General features: G+C 43.2%; 1 protein-coding gene and 1 non-coding gene across 2 annotated transcripts; both read left to right on the top strand.

Moving 5' to 3' along the window:
- Positions 1-1,820: 1,820 nt before the first annotated feature.
- On the top strand, positions 1,821-10,936 carry psma3 (proteasome 20S subunit alpha 3). Its single transcript, XM_061925193.1, has 11 exons — positions 1,821-1,959; positions 6,559-6,641; positions 6,711-6,834; positions 6,897-6,998; positions 7,057-7,130; positions 7,207-7,279; positions 7,490-7,555; positions 9,853-9,899; positions 10,481-10,548; positions 10,659-10,723; positions 10,844-10,936. Exons 1-11 carry the CDS (start codon positions 1,939-1,941, stop codon positions 10,886-10,888), a joined length of 768 nt encoding a protein of 255 aa, XP_061781177.1. The 5' UTR covers positions 1,821-1,938; the 3' UTR covers positions 10,889-10,936.
- On the top strand, positions 7,322-7,400 carry LOC133572396 (small nucleolar RNA SNORD53/SNORD92). The gene has a single exon (XR_009810538.2). It is a non-coding gene; the product is annotated as a small nucleolar RNA SNORD53/SNORD92 (small nucleolar RNA).
- Positions 10,937-12,540: the final 1,604 nt, after the last annotated feature.

The raw sequence follows: 12,540 nt of genomic DNA, 5'->3' as shown, positions 1-12,540 counted from the left end.
CAACAAAACCCGATATTTTTAGCCTTGTTTCCAGTGACAAATACAGAATTTGTACTATTTTTTTCTGGGAACAAAACCAGATGCTTTAGCTGTAGCCATTTTTCTGATGACAAGATTATTTTAGTCAAAGACAAACCGATTAACAAGACAAGTCTACTGTGCAATTTTTTCTGTGAAATAAACTTCAACGCGACCCCAAAAAGGGACAAGCGGTAGGAAATGGATGGATGGATTTAAAAATTTGGCTCACGACTTGATAGGGGGAAAACATTTTCTTCCCGAAGATAGAGCATTTGAAAAGCACTGCGTGGGTTCCCGCTGAGTATTCGGGCCTCCTCCCACCTCCAAAAACATGCACCTGGGGATAGGTTAATTGGCAATACTAAAATTGGCCTTATTGTGTGAATGATGTCTATCTGTGTTGGCCTTGCGACGAGGTGATGACTTGTCCAGGGTGTACCCCGCCTTCCGCCTGAATGCGGCTGAGATAGGGACAAACGGTACAAAATGGATGGCTGGATGCGCCATCATCAATAGGCTGTATCCATCAACTCACACAAGCTTACTCAAAATCATCATTGTTGCAAAGGTCCTGACTCCTGAGCAGAACCAGCAGACCATAACCAACATTATGTTTCATACTCACTGGAAATTCCCCAATAACTTTGTGATATCCATCTATGAGTCCATGGTACTCGCCCGGAAAAGGGTGGAGTGCCATCTCCGGGTTAGGGAGGAGACCTTGCCCCAAGTGGAGGAGTTCAAGTACCTCGGAGTCTAGTTCACGAGTGAAGGAAGAGTGGATCGTGAGATCGACAGGCGGATCGGTGCGGCGTCTTCAGTAATGCGGACGCTGTATTGATCCGTTGTGGTGAAGAAGGAGCTGAGTCGGAAGGCAAAGCTCTCAATTTACCGGTCGATCTACGTGCCAATCCTCACCTATGGTTATGACCGAAAGGACAAGATCACGGGTACAAGCGGCCGAAATGAGTTTCCTCCGCCAGGTGGCAGGGCTCTCCCTTAGAGACAGGGTGAGAAGCTCTGTCATTCGGGAGGAGCTCAAAGTAAAGCCGCCAAAGTAAAGCCGCTGCTCTTCCACATCGAGAGGAGCCAGATGAGTTGGTTCGGGCATCTGGTCAGGATGCCACCCGAACGCCTCCCTCGGGAGGTGTTTAGGGCACGTCCAACCAGTAGGAGGCCACGGGGAAGACCCAGGACACATTGGGAAGACTATGTCTACCGGCTGGCCTGGAAACGCCTCGGGATCCCCCGGGAAGAGCTGGACGAAGTGGCTGGGGAGAGGAACGTCTGGGCTTCCCTGCTTAGGCTGCTGCCCCCGCGACCCGACCTCGGATAAGCGGACGAAGATGGATGGAGTTACAGTTCTAGTCAAATCAAAATAATACAATTGACAAGCTGTTGTTGGCTAACGTTACCTAACCTGACTCACCAGATCCTCGTGTGGAGCTCAGTTACCATGAACTATTAACGTGGACCCCGACAAGTTGAAAAACTTATTCGGGTGTTACCATTTAGTGGTCAATTGTACGGAATATGTACTGTACTGTGTAAACTGTACGGTTTCATATAATGTATTCTCTTCCTTTGCAATCTACGAATAAAAGTTTAAATCAATCAATCACCTACTTCGCGCAGTGATTCTAGCTGCTCATCATTGACCACAACGGAGGAACATCATCGTGAATATTCCTAAAACTACTAAGTCATTGAAAGCAGGAAATGTTGGTAACGTTGTATTATCTGTTGCTGAAAATTTCAATACATTTCTTTCGTTTGTGCATTTCCAAAGCGTAATGAGCCTTTATTGTGAAGGCGTAACCGGAAATGACCACGTGACCTCTACGAGCTGAGCAGTTTTGCGATCGGCTGCTGCTCTCCGTGCGTTGCTTTCACGCTGCGCGCACACTTTTAGTTACAATGAGTTCCATAGGGACCGGGGTGAGTATTTGTCTCGTTCAGGCTCTCTACTTTAGACAGAACAGTCTGCTTTTGTCTCACCGCTTCGAAAATTGTCCGTTCAAATGTGTTAGTGGCGTCCATTCATCTAGCTAGCCAACTAGCTAGCATGCTGAGTCACAGCGAGGCCGGCTAGCACATTGATGCTAATCAGAAACTGAAAGCTACTTTGTTGTGTTTAACCTAATGTAGTTGAGTGAACAAAGGTATTATTTCAATCTATTTTGTTTTATGTAATTCTGGTAAAAACGTTTCAGCAAGGTCGGAGGCAAAACAGGACTCACACCGGGGCTGGGCGATATGGCTGAAAACTATCACGATATTGTTGATATTTTTATTACCTGTGGAAAATATATTTTAGTTCAAATATAACCGTCCTGTGATTATTATCTCTCAGCTATCAAGGCAGAACGGAAATGTCAACACAAGCATGGAAAACGAAATAGTAAAATCACAAAGGGTGGAATGCCATCTTCGGGTTGGGGAGGAGACCCTGCCCCAAGTGGAGGAGTTCAAGTACCTCGGAGTCTTGTTCACGAGTGAGGGAAGAGTGGATCGTGAGATCGACAGGCGGATCGGTGCGGCATCTTCAGTAATGCGGACGCTGTATCGATCCGTTGTGGTTGTGGTGAAGAAGGAGCTGAGCCGGAAGGCAAAGCTCTCAATTTACCGGTCGATCTACGTTCCCATCCTCACCTATGGTCATGAGCTTTGGGTTATGACCGAAAGGACAAGATCACGGGTACAAGCGGCCGAAATGAGTTTCCTCCGCCGGGTGGCAGGGCTCTCCCTTAGAGATAGGGTGAGAAGTTCTGTCATCCGGGGGGAGCTCAAAGTAAAGCCGCTGCTCCTCCACATCGAGAGGAGCCAGATGAGGTGGTTCGGGCATCTGGTCAGGATGCCACCCGAACGCCTCCCTCGGGAGGTGTTTAGGGCACGTCCGACTGGTAGGAGGCCACGGGGAAGACCCAGGACACGCTGGGAAGACTATGTCTCCCGGCTGGCCTGGGAACGCCTCGGGATCCCCCGGGAGGAGCTGGACGAAGTGGCTGGGGAGAGGGAAGTCTGGGCTTCCCTGCTTAGGCTGCTGCCCCCGCGACCCGACCTCGGATAAGCGGAAGAAGATTGATGGATGGATGGACATTAACACTTAACACGCTCTTAAAAAGGAAGGTGCAAAAATAAGTAATATGTAAGAAATGTTCAATAAAGTGTAAGATAATAGTGCAGAGTGGGAAAATGTTAACATAGAGAAAACTGAGAAGAACTATTCTGCAGGTTTAGAGGCCGGAAGTTACAGCTGTGCTCTAAAGGGTGAGCGTGGCTAAGGTGGTGTGGTATTAGCGCTCTTGCCTTGCATCATTCCCAGACCACATTGGTCTGACTACGGTCCTTTTGAAAAAAGAACAAAAAAACTGACAATTTCTTTGCTCTCTGCGGAACTCATTTTGACTTTCTCTTCTCGTCCTATTGACATAATCTACTGCCAAACAACCAAATAGGTAGTTGATACTGTTATCTGATTGGCTGTCAGCGTGTCACTTCCACTGATCAGCGATCACTTCCTGCCTTTGTTCATGCAACCAACCTTGCTTCCCACCAAGAAGGGAACAAAATGATTGAATGTTTTATCGAACGCATTTTTTGTTGATAGTGAATTTGTGTCTATTGTGAAAAATACTGATATCGTTTTATCTCCCCGCCCAGCGTGCTTTTAAAAATATATTGATATCGATTATGTGTCTGTCGGGATATACATTGTGTACCCCTTTAAATTAAATCGATATCATTGTGCTGATAACAAAATACTGGTATCGGGACAACCCTAGGCCATCACAATATACATTGATATCGTTTTATTGCCCAGCCCTATAAGGATTTTTTAAAAATTGTAATGTGTTACTGATATTACGTGTCTATTGCGATATAAATATATTGATATTATTTTATCACCCAGCTCTATAGGCTTTAAAAAAATATGTACTGTTTTTTTTATCTTATGTGTCTTACCACGATATTTTTTGATAGCATTTTATCGCCCAGCCCTATAAGGTTTCTTAAAAAATGTATAATGTGTTATAGGGATGTCCCGATCCAGGTTTTTGCACTTCCGATCCGATACTGATACTGACCGATACCGATACTGGCCTATCCGAGCATGTATTAAAGTTTAAAGTTATTTAGCCTACTTAGTTGTCAGAATCATGTTGAAAAGGGTTTTAGTACTCTTGATAACAACTAGCCAGCTGAATTAGGGGAGTTTGAATAATACACAATGGTTGGTAACAAGAAACTGACCTGTTTATTGAAGAATAAACACAAAATAGACAAAATTATACATGACAAACAGAAATGGCATCATTGAACTAGGGCTGGGCGATATGGCCTTTTTTTAATATTGCGATATTTTAAGGCCATGTCACGATACACCATATATATGTGGATATTTTGCCTTAGCCTTGAATGAATGAATAACTTGATGCATATAATCACAGCAGTATGATGATTCTATGTGTCTACATTAAAACATTCTTCTTCATACTGCATTAATATATGCTACTTTTAAACTTTCATGCAGAGAAGGAAATCACAACTAAAAAAATCACTTTTTTTCATACGGTGTTGATGTGGAAATGTTTGCCTCTGCATTTTGATGGTGTGGACGTGTGGCACCGAATGGAGATAAGCGTCTCGACAGACGTTACAATATTTGAACAATGATGACGTAAACTGTTTTCTCTGTCGTGTCCGTGTGTCGAAAATTGTTATGCGCTTATTTTTTAATTTTGATTTTGTGCGTGGCATAGATTTGCCGTGCGTAATTGCACAGGCGCGCACCTTAGTGGGAGTGTTGCTCGCACTGCTGCGCTAGCATCACAGCTAACGTTAGCCATACTGCTACCTGCTTGCGGAGGGCGTATACGTACGTGACGTATGACGTGACAGTATGTGACGTATGACGTGACAGTATGTGACGTGTGTAAGAAGGTGCGCTCTCTGTCTGTGAGAGGGAGACACAGGAAAGGGTGGGAAGAGCCTGTCGTGTAATGCCAGCAGCTAAAAGCAACTGCGTGAGAATCCACAGACCTGTGGATGTGTTGAAGGTGTGCTGGAAAATGCGGAACGGAAATTAGGGAGCAGCAGAGAAGTGGAATGTATTATTTAAATAGGTGCGTTGGAAAACACGGACCGGAGTTTTTAAAAAACTGGATCTGGATCGGCATTTTCCCATGCCTTGCCGATACGCATTTTTTGGCAAATATCGGCGGCCGATCCGATCCAAATATCGGATCGGGACATCCCTAATGTGTTATTGATAGTGCGTGTCTATTGTGGTATAAATATATTGATATCGTTTTATCACCCGGCTTTTAAAAACAATTGTAATGTTTTATTGACATAACGTGTCTTACTACGATATATATGTTTTTGTTTTATTGCCCAACCCAAAAGGATTTAATGTGTGGAGTTTGCATGTCCTTCCCGTGACTGCGTGGGTTCCCTCCGGGTACTCCGGCTTCCTCCCACCTCCAAAGACATGCACCTGGGGATAGGTTGATTGGCAACACTAAATTGGCCCTAGTGTGTGAATGTGAGTGTGAATGTTGTCTGTCTATCTGTGTTGGCCCTGCGATGAGGTGGCGACTTGTCCAGGGTGTACCCCGCCTTGCGCCCGATTGTAGCTGAGATAGGCTCCAGCGCCCCCCGCGACCCCAAAGGGAATAAGCGGTAGAAAATGGATGGATGGATGGTCATGTTTTATTGATTGATTGATTGATATTGATTGCGATATATATGTTGTCCTGCCATCAGTGTGTGAATGGGTGAATGTGGAAAATAGTGTCAAAGCGCTTTGAGTTCCTTAAAAAGGTAGAAAAGCGCTGTACAAGTACGACCCATTTACCATTTACCATTGTTTGTTAATTGCGATATGTTGATATTGTTTGTTAATTAGACAGCACTTTATTGATTCCTTCAGGAGAGTTCCCTCAGGAAAATTTAAATTCCAGCAGCAGTGTACAGAATTGAGATGGAAAGAAAAAAAAAGTAAATAATGGGGGTATAAATGGAAATAAAATAGAAACTATTACAATAAGAATAAAAAATAAAAAGCAACAATAAGAATACAAATATAACAGTAACAATATAACAAGAGAAACTATGTATTGCACTGTTATTGCACTGTTAATTGCACTGTTTTTTGTTGCAGTTTATTTCAGTATTATTGTTTTGCATCCCCTGTCATCCTAGTACTCCCCACTCCCCTCCAGTCTGTTGGCGTGTGGGACAAAGAAGTTTTTTAGTCTATTAGTCCTGCACTTGGGATGAAGCATTGAGAATTGCAATATATATGTTGATATCGTTTGTTACTTGCGACATATATGTTGATATTGTTTGTTAATTGCGATATATGTGTTGATATTATATATGTTGATATCGCACCGTCAGTAGCTTTCGTCTGTACAATTAAGCTGCTGTGTTTTTTTTAAGCTTAGAATTCCTGGCATAAGAGCCAAGACATTAGCAAAGTGAATGTGTGGAAGACGGAGGATGTAAACTTCTTGTGGGCATGTCTTCTAGTACGACCTGTCAGCGTCCACCTTCTCACCTGACGGCCGAGTCTTCCAGGTGGAGTACGCCATCAAGGCTGTGGAAAACAGCAGGTTGGTTGTTGCTGCGACTCCTCCCCGCTTTGATGCCCTCTTTAAGTGTGTGTCCGTGTGTGTGTCCAGTACAGCCATCGGGATCCGCTGTAAAGACGGTGTGGTGTTTGGTGTGGAGAAGCTGGTATTGTCCAAACTGTACGAGGAGGGCTCCAACAAGCGCATCTTCAACATCGACAGACACGTCGGCATGGTAACCACACACAGGAGAGGGTCGAACAGCAACAAGCTTGTAACTGTCTGACACCCCCCCAGGCAGTGGCGGGTCTCCTGGCTGATGCACGCTCGTTGGCGGAAGTGGCCCGGGAGGAGGCGTCCAACTTCAGGTCCAACTACGGACATGACATTCCCCTCAAGGTAAGCCGTCGCAGAGTGGTAACGCCCACCGCTCACGCTGCTTCCTGTCGCCACACAGCACCTGTCGGAGCGTGTGGCCATGTACGTGCACGCCTACACCCTGTACAGTGCCGTGCGACCCTTTGGCTGCAGGTGAGGCTTCCTGGTCACACCTGTTCCCTCCTGGTCACACTTGGTGCCACCTGGTCACACCTGTTGTCGCCCACAGCTTCATCCTGGGCTCCCACGACAAAGACGACGGCCCGCAGCTCTACATGGTTGACCCTTCCGGCGTCTCTTATGTGAGTCCTGGACACACACACTTAAACACACACACACACACGATGGCATGATGATGCTGAGAAGGTTTCGCTAGAGTGCTGATGTGATTTGATGTAACTTTTCTCTTGGCTGTCTGACCAAAGTGTACCTGTCAACTTACACAACCACCAACATCCTCATCTTTAACCTGCTGCGTGTGTGTGTTTGTGTGTGTGTGTGTGTCACTTTAGGGCTACTGGGGGTGTGCCATCGGAAAAGCCAAACAAGCTGCCAAAACAGAAATTGAGAAATTACAGGTGACTGTGTGTGTTTATATTAAATATATGTATATGTATGTGTATGTACATATGTATGTATGTAAATGCAGCTGAGATGGGCTCCAGCACCCCCCGCGACCCCAAAAAGGGACAAGCGGTAGAAAATGTGTGTGTATGTATGTATGTATGTATGTATGTATGTATATATATATAATGTATATGTATGTATATGTGTGTGTGTGTGTGTGTGTGTGTGTGTGTGTGTGTGTGTGTGTGTGTGTGTGTTATATGTACCGTATTTTCCGCACTATAAGGCGCACCGGATTATTAGCCGCACCTTCAATGAATGGCATATTTCATAACTTTGTCCACCAATAAGCCGCCCTGGACTATAAGCCGCGCCTACGCTGCGCTAAAGGGAATGTCAAAAAAACAGTCAGATAGGTCAGTCAAACTTTAATAATATATTAAAAACCAGCGTTCTAACAACTCTGTTCACTCCCAAAATGTACGCAAATGTGCAATCACAAACATAGTAAAATTCAAAATAGTGCAGAGCAATAGCAACATAATGTTGCTCGAACGTTAATGTCACAACACACAAAATAAACATAGCGCTCACTTTCTGAAGTTATTCTTCATTCGTAAATCCTTCGTCTTCGGTGTCCGAAGTGAAAAGTTGGGCAAATTTACGATCCACTGGCAGATGTTGGCGTCGTCTGGCGCTGCCTCCTCGTCTTAGTGAAGGTGTGTTCGCCTTCTGTCATCCATTGTTCCCACGCAGTTAGCAGTCTAGCTTCGAATGCCCTGTTGACACCAATATCTAGCGGCTGGAGGTCTTTTGTCAATCCACCCGGAATGACGGCGAGTATTGAATTAAGCGCGTAAGCGTGTCTCTTAATGTGCTGTTATGAGCTAGCAAATATAACAACTACACTACCCAGCATGCAACGATAGTTACGAGCATGCGCGGTAGCCCTGAGAAGCGTTGTTGTATGCTGGGAGTTAGAATGTGGTTATGAGCACGCTGTGAGTAAACGTTGAGAACTCAGTTAACACGCCTCGTCTGCATTATTTATAATTAGACAGACAACACACTTAATAGGAGCCATTTTGGGGTCTTTACATAAACACACAAATGGAAATGAAACGTCACATATCCCAGCATGCACCGCGCGCTTCTTCTACGGGGAAAAAAGATGGCGGCTGTTTACCGTAGTTGCGAGACCTAAACTTTATGAAAATGAATCTTAATATTTATCCATATATAAAGCGCACCGGGTTATAAGGCGCACTGTCAGCTTTTGAGAAAATTTGTGGTTTTTAGGTGCGCCTTATAGTGCGGAAAATACGGTATATGTTTGTGTGTGTGTGTGTGTGAGAGATGTCATGTAGGGCTGAACGGTTAAAGCAAAAAGTATCCCAATGATTTGGATTGATTTTGTAACCAGGATTGTTCATGAATTAGAAGACATGATTGTACCAACACAACTTGAAATATAATTTAAAACTAAAAGTTAAAAACAACAATCAATGAAAACTCAAAGTTTGGCAGAAAATTTGATGGGCCACCTATCTGTACTCTGAAGCTGTGGGCCGGCGTCGATTGAAGCTAAACGCTAAATTAGCCTGCTAGCTTTAGCCTGTTGTACTGGGAACAGTTGGCATACTGTATTTTTTTAGAGATCTTTTCATGTTAAAAGTATACTTCCATTATGGCATCAAGTATCAAAATTCATGATTTGTAGGTTCAAACAAACAATAATAGCTAAAATATGCTTCTAATGTAATGGAAGAAGTCAACATACTTCTAAGAGGGTGCCAAGTATCAGAATCCATCATTTAGATTCTTTAAATGTAATGAACTATTTAGTCAAGTAGAGAAATGCTCACATTTATTGGTGCAATACATGAAGTCTATGCAGTATTTTATAAATAATTGTCAATGGATATTTTAATTTGAGTACGGGCTATAACCATTAGTCCACCCTGTGGACACATGTCCACTATAAAATGTGTCCACACTCGTGACATTGTCACTGGTGTTTTTGCGGGTGGAATTGGGTCCGTACCACCACTCTGAAAAACATGGCCAGTTGGGAAGCACATATGTAAAATAACTACATGTCAGCCATGCAATATGTAACTTTTATTATCCCACTAATGGTGAAATAATCCTTAGTGGCAGCCCTACTTGTGTTGGGTACTTTCTTGAAACCTTTATTTTGTTAGCGCAGTCAGAGCAGATGTTGTGTACAGCGCTGTTATTGTGAAGGGGGGGGGGAAGTGTGCTGCCTTTACCTTGATCTTACATCTATTGTGTGCGTGTGTTGCAGATGCGGGAGATGACGTGCAGAGAGCTGGTAAAAGAGGTTGCCAAAATGTGAGTCCTAGCAAGTCTTGCTCTATTCCAACTTTGGCCATTTGACTAATACAGTGCCAAAATCCATCCTGCATTTCAGACTTGTGTTTCTCACCTTTTTCATCAAACTTCTTTGCTTCATTTTGAACTCAATATAGAATGGGGGCCCCAACTCTTTCCACTGAGGGCCACAGACTGACAAAGGAGGCAGGGGCCATTTTGCTAGTGTTACTTTTAAGACCAGTAGAAATCTATAAATTAGTATCAATGAACTAGAAAAAAACATTTTACTAAACATTTTGGGTCAATACTGAAGAGCAAAAGCCAAACTGAAATGCTAACCGCACACTAGCCAGATAGCCTCAAGTCACAAAAATATTAGCACAATTAGCCAAAAAAGTGGCACGCTGATAAAAAGTAGCTACAGGCTGCTAAACCAGGAATATATAGAGAAGTAAATGCAATTCAATTAAAAATGTTGTGTGAATGTTGAGAAGTCAAGCAGAAATGCTAACAGTTAACACACTGGCCATACAGCACAAAAAAGAGAAAAGTGATGTAAAGAAGTTAGCATGAGTGATGATCCTAACATGTGTTTGCAGAATCTACATCGTCCACGACGAGGTGAAGGACAAAGCTTTTGAGTTGGAGCTCAGCTGGGTGGGAGAAGGTAAGAACATTGCCACAACCAATCACCACGGTCGCCAACCTGACCACGCCCACTGTCGATTGCCCTGTTCGCCGTTGTGACCCAGCACTCCCTCTCTTGTGTCCCGACAGTCACAAACGGACGCCACGTGCTGGTGCCCAAAGACGTCCGAGAAGAGGCGGAGAAATACGCCAAGGTGTTCACATACACACGCACACACACACACACACACACACACACAAACCTACGCACACACAAACATACACATGCACACACAAACATGCACACACACCTAACGCTCCATCGTGTCTTTCAGGACTCGCTGGAGGAGGACGACGACTCGGACGAAGACAACATGTGAACATTTTTTTTGTGTGTTTTGTTTTGAAAATAAAAGTTGTTCCCTGTATTTGCCTCCAGTCAGTGGCTAATCATTGGAGGGTGCTAAAGGACCATATATGGGCTTCCTCACAAGCATCTAACATGGCAAAGAAATCAGCAGTATGACCATATTCAGGTATTATGTTCTTAATATGATTATATTCAGGTATTATGTTCTTAAGATGATTATATTAAGGTATTATGTTCTTAATAGGATTATATTCAGGTATTATGTTCTTAAGATGATTATATTAAAGTATAATGTTCTTATTAGGATTATATTCAGGTATTATTTTCTTAATATGATTATATTCGGGTATTATGTTCTTAATATGATTATATTCAGGTATTATGTTCTTAAGATGATTATATTAAGGTATTATTGTCTTAATATGATTATGTTCAGGTATTACAAAATCCAAAACCAGTAAAGTTGGCACGTTGTGTTAATGGTAAATAAAAACAGAATACAATGATTTGCAAATCCTTTTCAACTTATATTCAATTGAATAGACTGCAAAGACAAGATATTTAATGTTCGAACTGAGAAACTTCTTTTTTTTTTTTTGCAAATCATTAACTTAGAATTTAATGGCAGCAACACATTGCAAAAAAGTTGGCACAGGGGCATTTTTACCACTGTGTTACATGGCCTTTTCTTTTAACAACACTCAGTAAACGTTTGGGAACTGAGGTGATCAATTTTTTAAGTGGAATTCTTTCCCATTCTTGCTTGATGTACAGCTTAAGTTGTTCAACAGTCCGGGTCTCCGTTGTGGTATTTGACGTTTCATAATGCGCCACACATTTTCAATGGGAGACAGGTCTGGACTACATACAGGCCAGTCAAGTACCCGCACTCTTTTACTATGAAGCCACGCTGTTGTAACACGTGGCTTGGCATTGTCTTGCTGAAATATGCAGGGGCGTCCATGATAACGTTGCTTGGATGGCAACATAGTATTTTGCTCCAAAACCTGTATGTACCTGTCAGCATTAATGGTGCCTTCACAGATGTGTAAGTTACCCATGCCTTGGGCACTAATACACCCCCATACTATCACAGATGCTGGCTTTTGAACTTTGGGCCTATAACAATCCGGATGGTTCTTTTCGTCTTTGGTCCGGAAGACAAAGTCTACGGTTTCCAAAAACAATTAAAAATGTGGACTCGTTAGGCCACAGAATGCTTTTCCACTTTGCATCAGTCCATCATAGATGAGCTCGGGCCCAGCTAAGCCAGCAGCGTTTCTGGGTGTTGTTGATATTGTTGATAAATGGCTTTCGCTTTGCATAGTAGAGTTTTAACTTACACTTACAGATGAAGTGACCAACTGTAGTTACTGACAGTGGGTTTCTGAAGTGTTCCTGAGCCCACGTGGTGATATCCTTTACACACTGATGTCGCTTTTTGATGCAGTACCGCCTGAAGGATCGAAAGTCCATAATATCATCGCTTACGTGCAGTGATTTCTCCAGATTCTCTGAACCTTTTGATATTACGGACCTTATTTGGTGAAATCCCTAAATTCCTTGCAATAGCTGGTTGAGAAATGTTATTAAACTGTTGGACAATTTGCTCACGCATTTGTTCACAAAGGGGTGACCCTCGCCCCATCCTTGTTTGTGAAT

The sequence above is a fragment of the Nerophis lumbriciformis genome, linkage group LG29, assembly GCF_033978685.3.
Source record: "Nerophis lumbriciformis linkage group LG29, RoL_Nlum_v2.1, whole genome shotgun sequence".
Taxonomy (NCBI): domain Eukaryota; kingdom Metazoa; phylum Chordata; class Actinopteri; order Syngnathiformes; family Syngnathidae; genus Nerophis; species Nerophis lumbriciformis.
This window is presented reverse-complemented; position numbering and strand designations above follow the sequence as displayed.